Genomic DNA, 20,953 nt, shown 5'->3' with positions numbered 1-20,953 from the left:
GCGGTCCTGGTGGGGCCGGACGTCACAGTGGGGCGGGGGGCGCATGGGCCCGCCTTGGGGCGTCAGGGCGGGGGCGGCGATGACGCGTGGCCACCGCACTCGAGCCGCGGATGACGCGCGGCCGCGGCTGGGCTATGCGGCGGGCGGCGGCGGGGGCGCGCGGAGCGCGGGCGGCGGGGCCGACGGGGGGCGCCTCTCGCCTGCACCCCAATGCGGGACGCAGGAGCGGTGCGCGGGCCGGGGCTCAGGGGCGCGGCGGGCCCAGGGCGGGCTCGGCGGGCTCGCGGGCCCTCCCCGCGCAGCCCCCGGCCTGTGCCCGCGGCCGGAGCCAGCGGCTCGTCGGTGACCCGAAGGCCGCGAGTGCCTTGCCCGACTTGGCCCCTGACGTCTTTGTCCTGCGGGTGCGGCTGGAGGAGACGGGGGAGATGTTCCGAGTGGCAAACTGCCGCGGCGACATGACCGTGCGGGAGCTCAAAGAGGAGCTGGACCTGATGGTCGGCATCCCCTTCAACCTCCAGCGGCTCCAGTACCTCGACGAAGGTGGTTCCTGCCCTGACTCCTTCCCTGGCCACATGCAAGGGCACCCTGTCCACTTCTGAAGTGGATTCCCAAAGGGAAGCCTGCTTACGTGAGAAACCCCAGATGTCAAAGCAAACCCCTGAAACCCAACCACCCTGAAACCCAGATGGAAGGGCCACTTAGGGTCCTGGCCACAGAGGGACTTCCCAATCTCAAACACACGGCGTTCAAATTGGACTCCCAATCAAGGCAAACCTTGCCCACAGCAGGACCCTAATCCACAAGCAGGTCCTGCCTGGATCGGGCTGCATCTGCCAACCCTGAGCAAATCCTGTCCAAGCCAGGACCCCCCAGAAGCCAGACCCTCAGGCTCCCCATGTCTTCATAAGGAACCCAGGTCCCAAAGCCAACTCTGTTCATGTAAGACTTGTCTGAAACAAAGCCTGTCCTCAGCAGAACCCCCAAACCCAACGCAAGCCTGCCCATGTCAGTACCCCAAACTCAAAGCAAACCCCAAGTCCTTCTCCATGCTGGTCTTGAGAACATTAGAACCCCAAATCCTCTAGCCAACCATGTCCACGCAAGCATGCCAAACCTGAAACAAACCCTGCTGACCTCAGGACCCACAAATCCAGAACAAAATTGCCCAACACCGAACCCCAAATCTCTAGGCTAACCATGACTACTTCAGAACCCCAAATCCTCCAGCTACCACATCCCCCCCAGGATGCCAGGGCTTGAACAAACCTTGACCACCTCAGGACCCCAAAATCCAGAGCAAACATGCCCAACTGAACCCCAAATCTCCAGGCTACCCATGACTACCTCAGAACCCCAGATTTTCCAGCCACTTTTGTCTTGCAAGGATGCCAAATCAAAACAAACCCTGTCCATCTCAGGACCCCAAAATCAACAAACCAGCCCAAGACTCAACCCCTAATCTCCAGGCTAACCATGACTACCTCAGAACCCCAGATCCTTCAACAACTGTGTCCACGCAAAGAGGTCAAAGCTGAAACAAACTCTGTCCAGTTTAGGACCCCAAAACCAAGAACAAACCTGGCTAAATCTGAAATCCCAAATTGCCAGACTAATTATGTGACTATTAGAACCCCGAATCCTCCACAACCATGTCCACACAAGGATGCCAAAATCCGAAACAAACACTGCCCGCCTCAAGACCCCATATATCTCTATGCAAATTCTGCCCATGTTTGAGCCTCAAACCCTGAAGCTATGCCTGGCCATAACAGAACCCTAAATCCCAGAGCAGACTCTACCCACATCATGACCCTCAATTGCCCAATTCTGGACCCCCGGCCTCCAACTAACCATTTGTGCATCTGAACCCCAATCCATTAGCCACTTCTGTCTACATAAGGATGACAGAGCCCAAAATGAACCCTGCCCACATATGGACCCCAAAATTCAAAGCTAACTCTGCTCACATGTAAAAGGCAGTCACCGAGCTCACCATGACCATACCAGAACCCAAATCCCCTCAAAGTGTCTTCATAAGGGCTCCAAAGAATGAAACAAACTCTGTCCACAGCAGGACCCCAAAGCTCAAGTCAAACCCACCCATATCTGAACCCCCAGATATGAAACCGTGTCTACATCAGCACTCCAAGGTTGAAGCTGTCCGTGTCCACGTCAGGAAGTCAAGGTTCAAACAAAACCTTGCCTCCATGAGTACCCCAAAACTCAAAGCAAACTTTTCTTGTATATGTAACCCAAATCCTTCAGCCAACCTTATTTATACCAGAACCCCAAATTCCAGACCAAACCCTGCATATAGCAGGAGCCCAAATTTTGAGAAGATTTTATCACCATGAAGACCCCCAAATCTCAGGGCAGATGTGCTCCATTCCTACCCTCCAAATGCCACACTACTCGGGGCTACATCAGATCCCCACATCCCAAAACAAGTCCTGCCCATACGAGGACTCCAAATCCCAGAACAGACCTTTTCACATCAGGACCCCAAACAGACAGCAAACCTTACTTTAATCAGAACCCCAAATCCAGAGTAAACTGCCCTCGCAGGAACCCGAGTCTCAAAGCAAATGCTGCTATCTACGTTTGAACCCCAAATACTGGCAACTAACCCAGTACATATCAGAACCCCAAATTCCAAGCTGCGTCCTTGTTCACATCGGGAGCTCAAAGCTAGCCCAGCCGGAATCAGAACCCAGAACCGAAAGTTCCCTGTGACTGAATTAGGACCCCAAGGGCCCCACTCCAGACAAGTCCCATGTGGCAGATACCCAGTGGAGGCCAGGCACCCTAGAGCCCATCTCTCCTTCCATCAGTCTCCTTCCCTGACCCGAAGGCGTGGCTTTCCCTATCCCGATTCCCTACAATATTTAGGATATGAGAACAGGATCAAAGTCCCTGGGCTCCATCATCTCCCCACCTGGTTGAAATCAACGCAACACACTTCAAGAAAATGAAGATATAGAAAAAATCTCTGAGCTGCTGCACAGAGAATGTGAACAGCTGATATTGCAGAGAGACTGCAGCTGTACTGCAGGGGCTGGGGAGCGATGGAGACAGATCTGAAAGCAGCCTGCCTCCACGGGCTTGGTGCTGCCAGACACTGCCCTTCTGGGCTCAGTTTCCTAATCCGTAACACAGAGAAACCAGCTCTGGAATTCTCAGAGCCGTTTCCCCCTCTGGACAGAAATGACGCAGGAAACTCAAAATGCACAGTGAAGGCCAAAATACTTTCCTTTGCTCTTTTTAAAATAGGTTAAGCACTTTTCCTGACGTATTTATTTTCCTATAGGAGTGTTTGGGAGATGCTCTTGAGCATTTTTGAGGCTTTATTTGGAAAGAAATGTGTTTTGAGCCTACTCTGTATTTAACATATTAAAAGTGAGGAGAGTTGTTGAAGGACTTAGTAAGAGTTCCCAAACAAGTAATTTGAAAATTATGTATCCTCGACTACAAATGCCTGGCACCCCTTCTGTTCATTTGTTTTCACTGATGAGCTATGCGGGGCTATTAATCCAAGAGAGCTAAGAGGGAGCGTGAGAGAGGGGGTGACTTAACACTGATGTCACAGGGCTATCACTCAACAGGCACTTAGCAACTGTTAGAAGCTCGACCTCTCTCTGCTGTTGTAGTCCTTGCTGTGGGTGGCAAACAAGAAAGACAGAAAGTGCTACTCATTATTAGAAGAAATTTGGGCTACTGCCTATAAATAATCCTCTGAGGCCTCTCCTACCCACCTCAAAATTTGGGGCGTGGGGAGATCAAATGAGATCATGTGTGAAAACCTTGAGATTCACAAATCTAAAAGGGGTGAGCAAACCCATGGGCCAGGGCTGCCCTTACACGTCTGTTGTCAACTTCGATAATTTATTTAGCTGGTGATAATTAGTATTTGTCTAAGTCCAAGGCAGTGGCTGCCTGTCTATAAAAAGAGGATGTACTCCGATTGCTATAGGGGCTGTTCGGCATGTGGGAGTTGTACTCTTGCCCGTCTCAGCAAAACACAGCTTTACTCAATGTTTTCAAAGTTGTAGGAAGTCAAGTTGTCTTACTTAGACTAATTGCCGGTTATCCTCTGTGTCTGAACCACAAATAGGACACTAATTAACAGATTTGCTGATCACTATTCCCTCTTGACATCTACCATCCTGAGTTTCTGGTAGCAAATTGGTGCTCATAGAGCCAAGAGTGAGAAGCCAGTGGCCCTGGAGGGAAGCAGGTCTGGTGCCAGCACTGGGGTGGCTGTTCACAGGCTATGTGAGCCTCAGTCTGCTCATCAGCAGATGGAGATAACAAACCTACCTTGGAGGGCTGTCCTAAGGATGAAAGAATATAGGTACTCGGTCTGGGAACCAAGTAATCACTAAGTACCTAGTACATAAGCACAAAGCCATGAATCATGAAAGCAGAAAACTCATGAATCCCACTCAGTTGGACTCTAGACTGTGTCACCTGGGCGGAGCTGAGACTCGATGTTGGTGGCATTGCTTATAAAGAAAGCATGAGGCCTAAGGAGCTCTGGTACTCCAAGTCCAAATTGGGGTGGATGTCAGCATTAGCTCCTCACATCACTTCGGCTCTTAGCTAGGGAGATTTTGTCCTCCAGAGCCCATTTGGTAATGTCTGGAGCCTTTTTTTTTTTTTTTTTTTTTTGGAGACAGGGTTTCACTCTATTGCCCAGGCTGGAATGCAGTGGTGCAATCTTGGCTCACTGCAACCTCTGTCTCCTAGGCTCAGGTGATCCTCCCACCTCAGCCTCCTGAGTAGCCGGGACCACAGGTGTGAGCCATCAGGCCCAGATAATTTTTGTATTTTTTGTAGAGACGGGTTTTTGCCATGTGGCCCAGGCTGGTCTTGAACTCCTGGGCTCAAACAGTCTGCCCACCTCAGCCTCCCAAAGTGCTGAGATGACAGGTGTGAGCCACTGTGCTGGGCCTGGAGGCATGTTTGATTGTCTTGATTTGGTGAACGTGCTGCTAGCATCTAGTGGGTAGAAGCCGGGAAGCTGTGAACACCAGACAACGAGGAGGGGCCCCTGCCACAAGGAGTTACCCAGTCTAAACTGTCAGCAGTGCCAAGGTGGAAAAATCCCTCCCACGCTTCAATTTGAAAGATCCAACTTTTTTTTTGTCATTGTCACCTCTTTAGCCAGGTAATGACATTATCCAAGAGTATTTTGGTTTACCCTATATGATTTGTATAACCACATTGTGCTGTGTGTCTAATGACTGGTTACTTCAGGTTTAAGTCATTCTATTTGTAGAGTTTGCCTCATAAAATGACTTTACTGACTCATGTGCCTTTTCACAATAGGACAAGTTATAATTACAGAATTTTATAAATCGTTGGCATTGTGATTTTGTTCGGCTTCCATCTGAGCTGAACCAAATTTATTTTCTGAAAAGCATTACCAACAACAGACAGACCCACGCGACACCATCAAATGAGATTCGTATTCGATATTTCTAAAATTATCTTTGTGGCACTCAAGGTCAGATAATCTCTTAACTTAACCAATGTAGTAGTTTATCTTTAATACCCAATTTTTTAAAAGAAAAAAATTATTCCCTGCAGGAGTTTTGATGGATGACACTACCCTGAAGTTCCATGATGTTGTTCCTGGAGGGATTATTTCATTATGTATCTGGCATCATGACGGATGGACAGAACTTGTTTTGGCGGCTGTGGAAGGGGATCCCAGCAAGGTGTTTTCAAGCTTCTTTAAATGGATATTATACGTTACGAAGCAACTGTAAATTGTGGGGGGAAAATTAGTCTTTAATACGGATATGTGAGTAACAGTTTCAGAGCAGGGAAGAGAGAACGATGAGCCGTGTCATAATTATGAAATACCGCACTGAGGGTTTGCCTTCACTCCTTGGGTTTACCATTTTGCTGGGTTTATCGATTTGTGATTTATAACCCACTTAGTGCCCCACCCCTCCCCGCAAAGGAGTCGAGGCAGCAGGTTTCTATTCATGTTTATAAGTGATAAGGTTGGAAATCTAATTTAATACTGAGAGGAGAACTCCAGATAACTGAGAAGCGTACAGCTCAGAGCTCGGGGCTGTGGTACAGGCCTCCGCCAGGTGCTGCCTGGTTCCGGGGGGAGAGGCCCCTCGTTCCCGGGGTGAGCGGCGGGCGCTCTGCCCTCCAGGGCTCCTGCTGGCCTCTCAGCTGGGCTCTAGGGGTGGGCAGTGGGGGGCAGGAGGATAGAAACCAGATGTGTACCCAACAGGGAAGATGAATCACTGTGACACGAGGGGCAATGCTATATTCTTCCTAGAAAAGAAATTCGGATGGAAAGCTATGTGCTCCTGGAGAAGAAGAGACGGAGTTTCTTTGCTCAGAAAGGGGTCCGGGAAGGCTGGGTGTAGCAGGGGCTGGGATTGGCGCTCTTGGAAGAGTGGGTGGGCTCGAGGCAGGTGCGGCAGGAGGCAGCCTTGGCAGGGAGGGGAGGCAGGTGCGGCAGGAGGCAGCCTTGGCAGGGAGGGGAGGCAGGTGCGGCAGGAGGCAGCCTTGGCAGGGAGGGGAGGGAGGATGGGGCCCTGTCCCAGCCCTGACACATCTCCTAGTCCCTCCCGCTCCTCCTCCTCCGCACTCTCCTCTGCCCCTTCTGTCTCCCTGCCCTTTGTCACCAGCAGTGTGGTCCATGCTTGGTTTTCTGGCTCTTACTCTAGCTGCAGGGGTCACCTCCCTGCTGTTTGAGGTTGTCAGAATTGCCGTCATCCTCGTCTCGATTCCGATCCTCCCACTGCCCCAGTCCTGACTCCCACATCAGGGCAGAGTATCCTCCCTGGGGGAACCCGTAGCCTTCCTCCCAGGCTCAAAGACTTAATTCACCACGAGGTGGTTACGTGACCGGGCTGTTCACCTGTGCGTGTTCAGCTTGCTCTGAAACCTTAATGGAGACAATGGGCACACAAATAGATGGGAAAGCCAGAGCCGGTCTCCAAGAGATGACTGTCACCCTCTGGGAGGCCATTTATATTGGCCGGTGTCTTCCTCAGTGGCTTCAACCACCTTCCTGTGGACACCTGGCAAAGCTATTTTCTCTCTTCAAAACATTGACAGGAAGACCTTCCTGCGTTCCGAGCCTGACTGACGGCGAATTCGTATTTCTTGAACATATATAAAGCATTAAATCATGGCCTCCCCATCCTGTCCTGGGTGTTTCTCAGCTTTTCATGAGGGTTTGCACCTCTCTTTTCCCATCATGAGCCTTAATTTGACATTCAAGCAAGCCTTCCCCTGAGCATGCCCCATCAGCCGTCCAGCAAAATGCAGCCATGCTTTTGAGAATAACTCAAACTCCTCTTATCTTGCCCAGCTATCTTGTCTCGGGCTTACTGAAGATTCCTTCTACCGAACCGCAAATTCAGAACATTTTGAGGGTGAGAAGTGGAAGCAGTGGACGTCTCAGAGGGCGTTTGTGGCGTTGTATGTGGCCTCACACAGAGGCCACTTTGATGCTGTGCAGTACCTTCTAGAACAAGGTAATTCTGGTAGAAAGCTTGCTATATTCATGAGTTGGGATTTTTTGCAGGTAGAAAGGACAGAGTGTCTTGTGTTCCCAGTCCTTCCAGCAGTGGTTTCCTGGACCTGTGTCTTGTCAGCCACCAATCAGGGTCCCCATGGTGCCACTCACTCCCTGTCTAGGCAAGTGTCTTAGGGCACGCCAGTCAGAGGCTGCCCTCCTTCTCTTCACCAGGTCTCGAGAAGATTCTTTCTGCTTCAGTGAGGCAGACATTTCCAGACCCAAGACACAGGGGGCAGCTATAAAGGATCCCTGGTTCATTTCTCACCAGACATATTGCTGGGAATATTCGCATGCTGTCTGTGTGATTTCCAGCCTCGCATGAAATTAGGATGCTGCAACGGTCCGAAATGGTCTAGTCTCTGGCCAGGCACGGTGGCTCACACCTGTAATCTCAGCACTTTGGAAGGCTGAGGCGGGCAGATCACATGAGGTCAGGAGTTCACAACCAGCCTGGCCAACCAGCCTGGTGAAACCCCATCTCTACTAAAAATACAAAAATTAGCTGGGTGTGGTGGCACGTACCTGTAGTCTCAGCTACTCAGGAGGCTGAGATAGGAGACTACAACACACACACACACACGCACACACGAAAAAACCCCAAAATAGTCCACCTTCCAGCCAGCACAGCTCTGTGGTGGATGGCAGGCTCACCATTCTCCCTTCTCCAAGCCTTGTTATTATTTTCTCACAAGACATTAATGCTGAACTCTCTTTTCAACCCACCTCCACTTAAGGGCCTCCTTCCTCTCTCTCTCTCTCTCTCTCTGGCTCTCTTGATAGATAGAAACAGAAGCCTTAGCAAACATTGTCTCCAAATTAAAGAGCTTTACATAGTATTCCATAGGTGTACACTCTATCCTCCCTGGATGTGGGATATTTTTGGGAAAAGATGCCCATTGATGGAGATGCAGACCACTCAATGTGGAGTGGAGAACAATGGAGAACAGCTGTTAACAGCCTAGACCCTCAAGAACAATGGAGAACAGCTGTAACAGCCCAGACCACCAGCTTCCTTGGAAAAAGGAAGAACATGTTACGTGGTGTTTGGTCAATGGTTTGGGCTCAGGAGGGGCCTTTCCCATGGGTCTCCTGTATCAACTTGCCTCCAAATTAGACCGCTTTCTTTCCTACTCACAGCCTTGGCTCCAGCCTCTCTCAGCTCAGTCATTGCTATTTTTCCCACTTACACCAAGCAAAGTGGAAAACATCTTGGACTTCCTGGGCCGGATGATTGGGCCGTGCATCGGGTGTACAAACCTCTGTGATGGGTAAAGGTTACCTCAACAATATTCTCCTTCCTTCCTTCACTGCCTGTCTGCTCTTTGCTTGTTGTAAAATGAAATATGGGCTTTGCGCAGCCCAGCAGTCCTTTAAGCTCATAAAAAGTCATTTTCACTCTGATGGAACTGTGATGTATTTGAAGGCACCAGTTAAAAAATTACAGCCAGCTTTGCAAAGTTTTCTGTCCTCTGCAGACAGCTGCTGGGGGGAGGTGTCATGGTCGACACTGGTGTTCTAAGAGCCTATTTAAAACTTTACCTCACCAACCAGCCGGAGCTCATAAAAACTGGCTACCGAAATGTCAGCTGAATTTAATTGAATTGCCTTGTTTTCTGTGTCATATTTGTTATCCAGAATTTGATTCAGTTCAACAACTCCATATTGGACACCTGTCATTAGCCCATCCATCTGCAGGAGGCGGTGGGGAATTTAATCGAAGTGAAATCTGTCCATGAGTCAGGCTGCCCATTGCGTCATTTCCCAAGTGCCTGTCTTCTGCAGGCACTGAGCTACGTGCTCGGGATGAGAACAGCAACAAGCCAGATGTGTGTATTTTCTGCCCTCCTGGAGTTTATGAGGGGAAGTCAGTAGATTATTACAAATAATTCCATAGTCAATGGTGTACACAGTGTGGTGAAGATGTAGAGTGTCTATTGAGCTTATACAGGAGGTTTCATGGGGTGGGAGAACTAAGGAAGATTTTCCCAAGGAAAGAAATGAAACCTAAAGAAAGGTCAGATTTAGCCCAGAATAAAATGGGTGAGAATGTTGTGAATGGGCCTGGGGCAGGATGCAGAGCAGGGTGTGTTTTAGGGATGAAGGTGGAAGGTAGGTATAATTGGTGCCTTGGTGGTGGGGTGGGGGAGGAGAGTATGGCAGGAGGGAATGCTGGAACAGTAATGGGAAGGTAGGGTGAGAGTGAGCAGGAAAGACCTAGAACATCACCCCACAGCCGGTGGGATGGCAGTGATGGATCTGAGCAGGAGTTTGATATGGGCATTCTGGAAAGATCACTGGCTGCTGCCAGGGGAATGGACTGGGGGCAGGGCAGTACTGGAGCTGGGCCAGGCAGCAGGACCTCCCTGAGGAGCACTCCCTTCACAGCCCTGGACCCCTCCTGTGTTCCCCCTCCGCATGTCTTCCTTCTGGCCAATATTCTTATGTTACAGGAGCCAGCTGCCTCAGCAGATCCCCCCTGGGCAGGACACCCCTGCACGTGGCTGCAGCTATGGGCCGGTCAGACTGTATAATCCTCCTGCTCCAGCACGGGGCCTCCATCCACGACAGAGATGCCAAGGGGGAGACCCCCATCTCCATTGCACACCGCCTGAACCACACGCTGAGCGAGAGGCAGATGGTCCTCCTCCACCGGATAGCAAAGTCGGGGATAAGGGATCTGAATGACTTGGTCATGAAGAATGCTTTGCAGAGGGTCAAGTCTGGGTTTAGGTCTGAGAAGATGATGATGACCCCTCATTAGCTCCCAGTGGGAACGTTTGCCCACTGAGGCTGGTTTGGGCAACTTTGCAGAGTACAATCCCATGGGGTCCCTTGGTGAGCAGGGAGGCAGGAAAACAGGGCAATTAACCTGAATCAGATACGAAATTATCTGTCCTGTTTGCAAATGATTTCTGGAGGGTGTTGATGGCAGTAGGTAAGCCTGTGCTCATTTAGTAATCCATTACAGACTGAACAGGCTCTAATGCCAGCCTTTAATTTTAAGCTATTTGTACATTGTACTCAATAGCGCTGCTTAGGGTGATGGGAGCCAATTACCTTCTCTCCCTTCTGGGGACCGTCTAATGCACTGGCATAATAGGAGTAATGACAATAATGATAATAGCACTATTGTTATTGTACAAAACAAGTGCCAGCAAATGTCAGGAGGTCGTGTGTAGTGTGGGCTGTGAATTTCAGTCTGTAAAGCCATGGAACTAAATGCTCCCACAGCTAATGTTCCAGGTTTCCTGAGCCATCTTTGAGGGGTCTGCTTCTTGAGTCGGGGGCAGAAGGGAAGCTGGGTGAGCTTGGCTCTCCACACACACTCTCCAGAAGGGATGCCTTATTCCTCTTGTTGAAAGGTAACACGTTGGTGCTAGATGGGGAGGAAACAGTGTAAAAGAAGATGAGAATCAGGCTGGCCACATCTTCTCTTTTGTCCCATCTCCAGTGGTCCATGCAGTCTCCTCTTGCCAGCGTTCTCCTTTTCCTGCCAACACTGGGATAGCCCTTCCTTCTTTCCTTTGAGCAAACCACCTTGGAGTGTCTATGCTCAACTCTCAGGTCTTTGCATTGCAAAACCTTATACCGCATTGCAGGATGTGCCTGGTGTTCCTACAGGGTCCCAGCCTGCTGAGTGCACGAGTGAGCAGGGTGTGGGAAATAAGAAGGAAAGACAAGGATGGGGCCAGCTGTCTGAAGAGAGCACCGAGACTTGACTCCTGCAGAAATGAAAGGCAGAGGCCACTAGATCTTTCTAGAGCTCTCCAGACCTGGAAATCTGGCTTTTTGAAAGGATCTCCCTTGATTTTTTTTTTCTTTTTTTGAGACAGAGTCTTGCTCTATTGCCCAGGCTGGAGTGCAGTGGTGCCATCTTGGCTCACTGCAACCTCTGCCTCCTGGGTTCAAGCGATTCTCCTGCCTCAGCCTCTTGAGTAGCTAAGATTACAGGTACCTGCCACCATGCCTGGCTAATTTTTGTATTTTTAGTAGAGATGGGGTTTCACCACGTTGGCCAGGTTGGTCTCAAACTCCTGACCTCATGATCTGCCCCCCCACCCCCTCGGCCTCCCAAAGTGTTGGATTTACAGGTGTGAGCCACCACACCCGGCCAGATTTCTCTTGATTTTTAAAATTTGGCTTGAATTTTTGAAGAACGTGGTCTGCTACAAAAGGAGTGAGAAGATGTGGGGCACACCCATGTGACTGCCTGTCACTGTCAAACTCTAATTCATTTCATGGAGAAACGTGATAGAAACAACCAAGGTCTCTCTGGAACAATCCAAGACTCTGATGCCACAGTGAGGGAGTAGCCACGGGTCTTACTGGGGGGCGTGTGGGGTCCACTCTCCCACCTCCCACAGACCATTTCTGTTCTCTAAAGCTCTACCTTCTAAGCAACTTTTGGAATCAAAATGTGTGGCAGTAGTCTTGTGACCATTGCAGTTTTCCTGGGAATGGGAAATGGCGCTGTATCCTGGCCACCCTTTCCCACTTCCATCCCAAGAACTGGAGTCAGCTTTTAAATTAACTGGCTGCATTTCCTGCTGTCATAGCAAGTAAGATCTGTGTTGATGATGTGGTCTTACACTCAGTGTACGTGGCTGTACCCAGCTCAGCACTCTGTTAGACAAATAATAGTCGAGGAAAAAAATAGCTCAGCATCAACTATGTCAAAACTGAGATCTTGTTCTTGGCAGACATTCTGCAAAGTCAATAGGCAGATATTAAGCAACCCCAACCCAATGGGGCAATCCATTTAGCTAATGAAGTGTTAGGGGGGTGATGCAGGCACTCTTTTAACTTAACAAGTGGCATTACTCAAAGTCGTGCATTTGCCAGGAGCTCTGCCCAGCTGCCTTCATTGTTTGGAGAGCCAACTGTTTGACTCCTATATGTAAAATTCTGGGGGCAAGCATTCTATCTTCATCTACCCCCAATTCAATTAAGTACTTGGCCAGACATTGGACAGGTCCCAAACTCTTCATGGTGACATTTTGCTCAGTCTGTGGTAGGGTCATCTGAATACTCGTAGGTCCTGGGGAGCGCTTCATTTTAGACAATTCTGACATTCTATTTATATTCAACAAGTCTGTATCACTTACGAAATATAATATATCCAGAGCCATAGAAGGATTGAGTTGCCATTGGGTGATATGTTACATTTTGTAGATATTTCATTAAACATTTATTTTGAAGGTTTTTTTCCCCACATTTTGGGAGCCAACAAAGTTTTTTTTGAGTGTGTGTTGGGGGGTCAATCTCAAGCATTTTTGTTGGACCCTGGAGGTGGTCCGGCATGGTGGTCAGGCACATCTCTGCTCTGTGTAGGGCAGACACGAGCTTCCTCTGGTCTTCCAGGCCCTGACATCCAGTTCCTTTGCCTCATCTGGCATCCCCAGGTAGGGCTGGGCTTGCAGTCACCAGACGGGAAGAGCTGCCTGTGCGGGGTGGGGATACAGGCTTTGGGGTCAGCACAGATCTTGGCTTGCATCTTACCGGCTCTGCCATGTGGCCTTGGGTGAATTCCCCACTGCTCTGAGCCAAGAGTCCTCTGTAGAGGAGGAAGGAGGGTAATCCTGGTCGCTGAGCTTGCTGGGAAGGCCTGGGAGGTGGGAAGCACTCAGTAGATGCCAACTATTATTGTCTCGGAGTTCGACTGGAAAATCTTGCTGAAGTCATGGGTGAAATTATTGACACTGGTGAGAGGGGAGATAGGAGACCCCCATTTGGTGCCTTTCCTGGCCTCCCAAGTTTTGATCACCAAAAAAATTGATGATCTGACCCTTTGAGCTTAGTGGCCCCATGGAAATGCCATTGTGTATCCTTGGATTTCTTGGAGGCCACATAAAGGTGGAGTCTTCTTCCTCCCCTCGTTACGGTCAGGGACATTGCTCACCCATGAGCCTTACGCCAGCCTGTCAGGCCGGAGCCCACTGGAGAGATGCACATACTTGCCATGAGCAGATGATGATGGCAGCTGAGTCAGCCATCATGTTTCCACTTGCCTTGGCTGCCGGGAGGCTCAGAGTCAAGGTTAATGCCCACCTGGGGCAAATATCCAATGTCCCCACCCCCGTCTTGCCTTTTATCTTTCCTTGAATGAGTTATCTCCCTTTCTAAAAATGTAACTGCCGGCCAGTCGCGGTGGCTCACACCTGTAATCCCAGCACTTTGGGAGGCCGAGGTGGGCAGATCACAAGGTCAGGAGATCGAGACCAACCTGGCTAACACGGTGAAAGCCCGTCTCTACTAAAAATACAAAACATTAGCTGGGCGTAGTGGCAGATGCCTGTAGTCCCGGCGACTCGGGAGGCTGAGGCAGGAGAATGGCATGAACCCAGGAGGCAGAGCTTGCAGTGAGCCGAGATAGTCCCACTGCACTCCAGCCTGGATGACAGAGCAAGACTCCATCTCAAAAAAAAAAAAAAAAAAAAAAAAGTAACTGCCTCATACAGGTGTTGAATTATAAGTTGCTTCCTTTCTGGAAGTCAATGCAGTAGAAATTGTAAAAGAGATGCCACCAACTGTGGTGTTGGAAGGTGACTTGAACTTCTCACCCAGGACTGGCTTAGCAGACCCGGCTACCTGGCCATCCAGCCTTCCAGGTGGTGAAACAAAGATGCTGAGCTTTTCTTCTGCACTCCAGTCTATTGGTGGAGTCTCCAGCAGCCTCTGCAGCCGGGAGGTGGGTGTTGGGGCTGCCCCTCTGGGCTTCTGTACATCCTGGGTCTCTGGGGCTCTGCCCTAGTCCTCAGCACTTTGCTTTCTCCCTCCGAAGATGACTCTGCGGGGCCTTCAGCTGCACGCTGGGCTCTCACTGCCGTCTCCTCGCTCCATCTCAGACCTGGGGTACTCCCTTGCCTGAAGCATATTCACTAACCCAGGGGTTCCCAGAGAGCAGGGAGGGCATCTTACTGGTGGCGCCTCAGGGGACTTCAGGTGGTCCCTGTCTCTGTATTAAGTGACACTGAAACACTGGGTGGGAAAGGCAATCCCTTTTGACATTGCTCTCGATCCTTATAATATCCACAAGGAGAAAGTTTCCTTTTTGTGCTAGTATAGATTCAACACCTCCCTGACCCTCGCTAATCTCCCTCCTAAAAATACATCAATGGAGCGCAGTGTTTTGTTGGTAGCAGTATTTTGCTGGGATGTAACGACACTGTCTTGTTTTCAGTGCACTGCAGGCCAGCGTTCTATCCCTTTCTCTCCTCCTTACCAGTTGTGTGACCTTGGACCAAATGGTCACTTCCCAAGAGCCTCAGAGTCTTTATCCATCATGTGGGCCTCGTCACCAGCATCCCAACCTGGTTTGCATTGGTGAAAGGAGACTGCCAGTGTGGATTGTGCCCTCAAGACCCAAGGCCCTTGTCAGCATGACCCCGAGGTGCAGTGGGAGGGTCCTGGGCTTGCAGTCTGGCAGATCTGGTTTAGAATTTTCCTCCATCACAAGCTGTGTGGCATTGGGCCAAACAATGGCACCTCTCAGAGCATCAGTTTAAAACCTGGCCCCTGTCATTGGAGGGATTAAATGCCTGGCACGGAGCAGACACTTGAAAAATGGTAGCCATTATTATTATTATTATTGCTACAACCACTTAATTTGCTTAAAATGTTTACTCACTGGGATTCAATACACCCCCCTCCACCCGTCTCCAGATAGCCTCATACATTTTCAGCAAACCTTATACAGTAAGAGTCTCTGTCCAGAACTAATAATCCCCAAAGTGGGAGATAAATAATTTCCCTTAAATTTGCTGATTTGGGTGTGAGGCAGAGGGCTTTCTCAGCAACTTGCAAAAAGTGCGTACTGAACTTGAAACTCCAGGGCCAGTTCTGCAGGAGAGGAAAACAGCTCTAAGGCAAGAGGAAAATTCCAGTCACTGGGCTCTGCCTCCACAGTGGCGCACTGACTGCAGATGCTTCCAGCAGAGGGCACAGAAGCCCATTAACATTTAGACAAACACTCGTGTTTGTGTTCATCGGAAATGTCAGAAACGCCGCAGTCTGCGCCACTTTGAAAAAGGGGCCTCGCAGATGGGCTTTTCTGCCTGAATCCCTGGAATTGTCTGCAAAATGTGCATGTCTGTACACATTTTCTGGGGAGAACCTCATTATATCATGAAAGGGTCTGTGGACCACCCCCTTCCCCAAGGTACCAAAACCTGCTCACAAAACAAGGAACTCAACCATAGCAATTGTCAAAGTAATCAAACCGAAGCTCATTTGACTGGCTTTCATTACCAATTTACAATTGGAAAAATGATAAATACTCATAACATCTGGGGCTGTGGGGTGTGTGTGTGTGTGTGTGTGTGCACGTGTGTGTGCCTGGGAAACATGTCAGCACCGCACAGGGGAGCTTGCCGATTCCCATCTTCCTGCAGGATTGATCGCTGTCTGACAATACGTATTCAGAATGCCCAAGACAGCACAGCGCCTCACCTCTGTAAATCCATCCTACAGAGAGGAAACCCCTGTACAAAATGAGACCTGGTCACAAATGTTCGTGACTGCTGTTTATGGTAGCAGGTGCCTGGAAACACTCTACATGCTCACACGTGGGAGGGATGGTGGCACATTTTGCAGCTACGAAAACCTGACTTGATCTGTATGTACAGGCCAGGGGACAGTCATGAGGAGTATCTGGGATGTATCACTAAGCGAAAAACAGCAAGTTGCCCAAGAAATGTGGATGAGCACAGTTCTAAAAAGAGGCAACTCTAGTGTCTATATATGTTTATTTGAGCACAAAGAATGATGTCAAAGGTATACCTCCAAACTGTTAGCATTGCTTGCTCCAGGGCAAGAGAACTGTTTTACACAGCCCTAAATTGTTACAACCGGCAAGTCTCCTTTTGGGAGACAGGGTCTCACTCCATCATCTAGGCTGGAGCTCAGTGGTGCAATCACGGCTCATTGCAGCCTCGACCTCCTGGGCTCAAGTGATCCTCCCATCTCAGCCTCTTGAGTAGCTGGGACTACAGGAGCGCCCCACCGTGTCTGGCTAATTTTTTGCATATATATATTTTTTAATAGAGACAGGGTTTCACCATGTTGCCGAATTCCTGGGCTCAAGCGATCTGCCTGCCTCAGCCTCCTAAAGTGCTGGGATTATAGGAATGAGCCATCATGCCTGGCCCTTCTTTTATTTTTTATCGTGGCAAAAGACACACAACATTATCCTTAGTGACATTTAGTACATTCACAATGTTGTGCAACCATCACACTATTTCCAGAACATTTTCATCATTTCAAAAATAAACCCCATACCCATTTGCATTCACCCCGGACACCTCCCTCCAGCCCTAGATGACCACCAATCAACTTTCTGTCTATACATTTGAATATTCTGAATATTTCATATAAATCAGATCATACAATATGTAGCTCCCCCGCTTTTTTTTTTTTGAAACGGAGTCTCACTCTGTCATCCAGGCTGGAGTGCAGAGGCATGATCTCAGCTCACTGCAACCTCTGCCTCTTGAGTTCAGGCGATTCTCCAGCCTCAGCCTCCTGAGTAGCTGGGACTACAGGCACATGCCACCATGCCCAGCTAATTTTTGTATTTTTAGTAGAGACCGGGTTTCATCATCTTGGCCAGGCTGGTCTTGAACTCCTGACTTCAGGTGATCCACCCACTTTGGCCTTCCAAAGTCCCGGGACTACAGGCGTGAGCCACTGTGCCCAGGCACATGTAGCCTTTTAGACCTGGTTTTTAGCATAACGTTTTTGAGGTTCACCCATGTTGTGGTATGTCTTAGTACTTCATTCTTTTTTATGGATGAATGACATTCCATTGTATGAATATACCATGTTTTGTTTATCCATTTATTAGCTGATAGATATTTGGGTTGCTTCCACCTTTTGGCTATCGTGAATAGTTCTGCTATGAGCATTGGTGTATAAGGATTTGTTTGAATTCCTGCATTCAAGTTTTGGGTGTACATTAGGAGGGGAATTGCTGGGTCACATGGTAATTCTGTGTTTAACAGCATGTCTTACTTTTGTAATTAAAAAAAATCAGGCTGTGGAGGCTCGTGCCTGTAATCCCAACACTTTGGGAAACTGAGGTGGGAAGATTGCTTGAGCCCAGGAGTTCGAGACCAGCCTGTGCAACATAGTGAGACCCCCATCTCTACAAAAAAATATAAAAAATTAGCTGGTGGCATGCACCTGTAGTTCCAACTACTCAGGAAGCCGAGGCAAGAGGATGGCTTGAGCTGGGGAGGTCGAGGCTGTAGTGAGCTGTGATACACAGCGCTGCCCTCCAGCCTGGGTGACGGAGTGACACCCTGTATTAAAAAATAATAACCTATAAAAAAAGGAAGGAAAAGAGAAAATGCTCCCCCTGGCCCCCACGCCAGGCTGTCTAGAGTTGGAGAATTACGACAATCATGTGTTGAATATTTTCCAGGCATCCCGCACACGTGATCTTATTTGGTCTTTTCAGTGACCCTGGAAGGCGGACATTCTCAATTAGTATCACAGTCGCAAGCGGGCTTAGTTAAAACACAGATTGCTGGGCCCCACCTCCCAAGGATGCGAGACTCAGTGTTTGGGACAGGGCCTGAGACTCTGCATTTCTGACAAAATCCCTGGGAAGGTGGTGCTGAGCAGCACTGAGCACGTTCTCTTTCATGCCCATTTGTCACGGAGGAAATGGAGGCTCAGAGAAGGTTAGCAACTTGCCCAGCAACACACAGCACCTAGGTGGCAGAATGAGGATGCCTGCCCCTCTGCCGTAGTTTCGAGTGCCTGTCGGGATGAAGCTGAATGTGACTGTTCTGAGCGGCAAAAGTAGAGGTTCCACCACCTTTGGGAGGCAGGTGGGGGAGTATTTTGGTTCTGGAGTCAGCTTGCCCGGGAGGCCTTCCTGGAGGCTACGACGTCGGTTACTCCTCCAACTCTCCTCTTTCCCTACTTGTAAAAGGCAGAAAATACCAGCACTCATTCTCAAAGCATCGACGGCCCTGCCCGGCCAGGATCCAGCTGGGACAGGCACATTGGGCTGAGCACGGCCAGGCAGTGCAGAAGGCAGGATAGACGGGCAGGTACGCACACCCCACGGACACTTCCTCGTGGGCTGCACCCCAGCCCCAGCAGCCCACAGGACACACCCCAGAGGTCCTGAGCACTTTCATCCCCTCTGTCTTGGATTCAGGAAGAAAATCCTCTCCGGGCCTGCCGGCGTCGGCTCCCGCCAGGTGGCGCTGTCGAACGCAGTTGCCGCAGGTGCGCGGCCACGGCGGCCTGTAGGTGTCACTGCGAGACCGCAGATCAACTCCCCGAGTGGCGCCTCGCGCGGATCCAGGCGGGCCGTCCTTCCGCGTCCATCCGCCCCCACCCGAATTGCAGATCCTGTTGCATTCCCCAATTTTCTCCTTTCCCGTTAGGCCGTTATACACCAGAGATTTTCCACTCTTGGTACTTTTGTGCTCTGTTGATCTTTGGATGGTAGACACTGTTTTGAAAAATATGTAACCACGTGGATATTATTTTCACATGCCATTCATAGTGTAAGAATTTAGAGAGAAACACGGTCCTCCAGTCCAAAGAGTCTTCCCCGGTGGGGGCGGGGGCGGGGGGCTTACAGACTATGTTTTTAGGGTCAGGGATAAGAGCTAGCCAGCTTTACAGATAAATTCCATTTTTTTAAAACTTGTCCTCCTAAAGGGAAGAAAAGTCTAGGACTTTCCTTTCAATCCCAGTGAACATATTAATTAATATTCACCCAGGAGGCGCTGCAACAAGAAAAGCAAGAAGGAATTAGGCCAACCTAGGTATTTCCAAGCCCAAGATCCTCAACATCATTCTCCCCAAGCAAAGTACCAGTCATGTGTCGCTTGAAAGGGGTGCATTCCGAGAAATGTGTCCTTGGGTGATTTTGCCATTGTGCAAACATCATAGGGAGTACTTACACAAACTAGATGGCAGAGCCCACACACACCTAGGATGTGGGGTATAGCCAATTGCTCCTACCCCAGGTTACTTAACCTGTGCCGCATGCTGCTGCATTGAATGCTGTAGGCCGGGGTCTCCAACCCCTGGCCACAGAGGGGTATTGTTCTGTGGCCTGTTAGGAACCAGGCCACACAGCAGCAGGTGAGCTGCAGGCTAGCAAGGGAAGCTTCATCTGTATTTACAGGCGCTCCCCATTGTGAGCTCCGCCTCCTGTCAGATCAGCGGCAGCATTAGATTCTCATAGGACCACGAACCCTGTTGTGAACTGCTCATGTGAGGGTCTAGGTTGTGCGCTCCTGATGAGAATGTAATGTCCGACGATCTGTCACTGTCTCCCAGCACCCCCAGATGGGACTGTGTAGTTGCAGGGAAACAAGTTCAGGGCTCCCACTGATTCTACATGATGATGAGCTGTGTAATTATTTCATTACATATAACAACGTAATAATAATAGAAATAAAGTGCACAATAAAGGTAACGCACTTGAATCATCCCTAAACCATCACTCCCCTCTGGTCCATGGAAAAATTGACTTCCATGAAATGGGTCCCTGGTGCCAAAAATGTTGGGGACCGCTGCTGTAGGTAGTTGTAACACAATGGTAAGTCTTTGTATATCTAAACATAGAAAAGGTACAGTAAAACTACAATATGAAAGATACAGAATGGTGCACCTGTGTAGGGCACATACATGAATGGAGTTTGCAGGACTGCAGGTTGTTCTGGGTGAGTAAGTGAGAGGGTGGTGAGTGAATGTGAAGACTGAAGATATCACCGTACACTACTGTAGACTTTATCAGCACTGCACACTTAGGTTACACTACATTTGTTTAAAAAAGTAATTGCACTACAACTGTATGATGGCTATGGCAACAGGAATCTTTAGCTCCATTATAATCTTATAGGACCACTGTCATATATGTGGTCTCTTGTGGACTGAAAGGTATAAGGGTATAATCCGTGGCATGCAGGGAAGGGCTGACATTTAAAATGAGTGAGCACATGTCAGAATTAATATTTTTTACCAAATTATATCATCAAAGAAGTTCATGATTTAGTTCTAACTTTCACCAAACTGTAGTACATTTTTATTTCTATTTTTTTGAGCTAGAGTCTTGCTCTGTCACCCAGGCTGGAGCGCAGTGGTGCAGTCTCGGCTCACTGCCACCTCCACCTCCCGGGTTCAAGCAATTCTCCTGCCTCAGTCTCCGTAGTAGCTGGGATTACAGGCGCCTGCCACCACGCCCGGCTAATTTTTGTACTTTTAGTAGAGACAAGGTTTCACCATGTTGGCCAGGCTGGTCTCAAACTCCTGACCTCAGGTGATCCGCCTGCCTTGACCTCTCAATGTGCTGGGATTACAGGTGTGAGCCACCATCCCCGGCCTGCAGTGTATTTTATACCTGGCTCATCTCACAAATGGTTTAATAAT

At 49.4% G+C, this 20,953-nt stretch overlaps 1 protein-coding gene across 1 annotated transcript; it reads left to right on the top strand.

Annotated features, from left to right (window-relative positions):
• The first annotated feature begins 110 nt into the window (after positions 1-110).
• ANKRD60 (ankyrin repeat domain 60) lies at positions 111-12,691 on the top strand. Its single transcript, XM_004062469.5, has 4 exons — positions 111-540; positions 5,590-5,720; positions 7,346-7,511; positions 10,006-12,691. The coding sequence occupies exons 1-4, from the start codon at positions 111-113 to the stop codon at positions 10,314-10,316; spliced, it is 1,038 nt and encodes a 345-aa protein (XP_004062517.5). The 3' UTR covers positions 10,317-12,691.
• The last annotated feature ends 8,262 nt before the right edge of the window (positions 12,692-20,953 follow it).

This window comes from Gorilla gorilla, chromosome 21, assembly GCF_029281585.2.
Source record: "Gorilla gorilla gorilla isolate KB3781 chromosome 21, NHGRI_mGorGor1-v2.1_pri, whole genome shotgun sequence".
NCBI lineage: Eukaryota > Metazoa > Chordata > Mammalia > Primates > Hominidae > Gorilla > Gorilla gorilla.
This window is presented reverse-complemented; position numbering and strand designations above follow the sequence as displayed.

Excerpts from the sequence above, each read along its gene's own strand:
- ANKRD60 (XM_004062469.5), top strand. The coding sequence starts at position 111 with ATGACGCGCGGCCGCGGCTGGGCTATGCGGCGGGCGGCGGCGGGGGCG. Across the intron at positions 541-5,589 it reads GCTCCAGTACCTCGACGAAG|GAGTTTTGATGGATGACACT; the intron begins GTGGTTCCTGCC and ends TATTCCCTGCAG. Across the intron at positions 7,512-10,005 it reads GCAGTACCTTCTAGAACAAG|GAGCCAGCTGCCTCAGCAGA; the intron begins GTAATTCTGGTA and ends CTTATGTTACAG.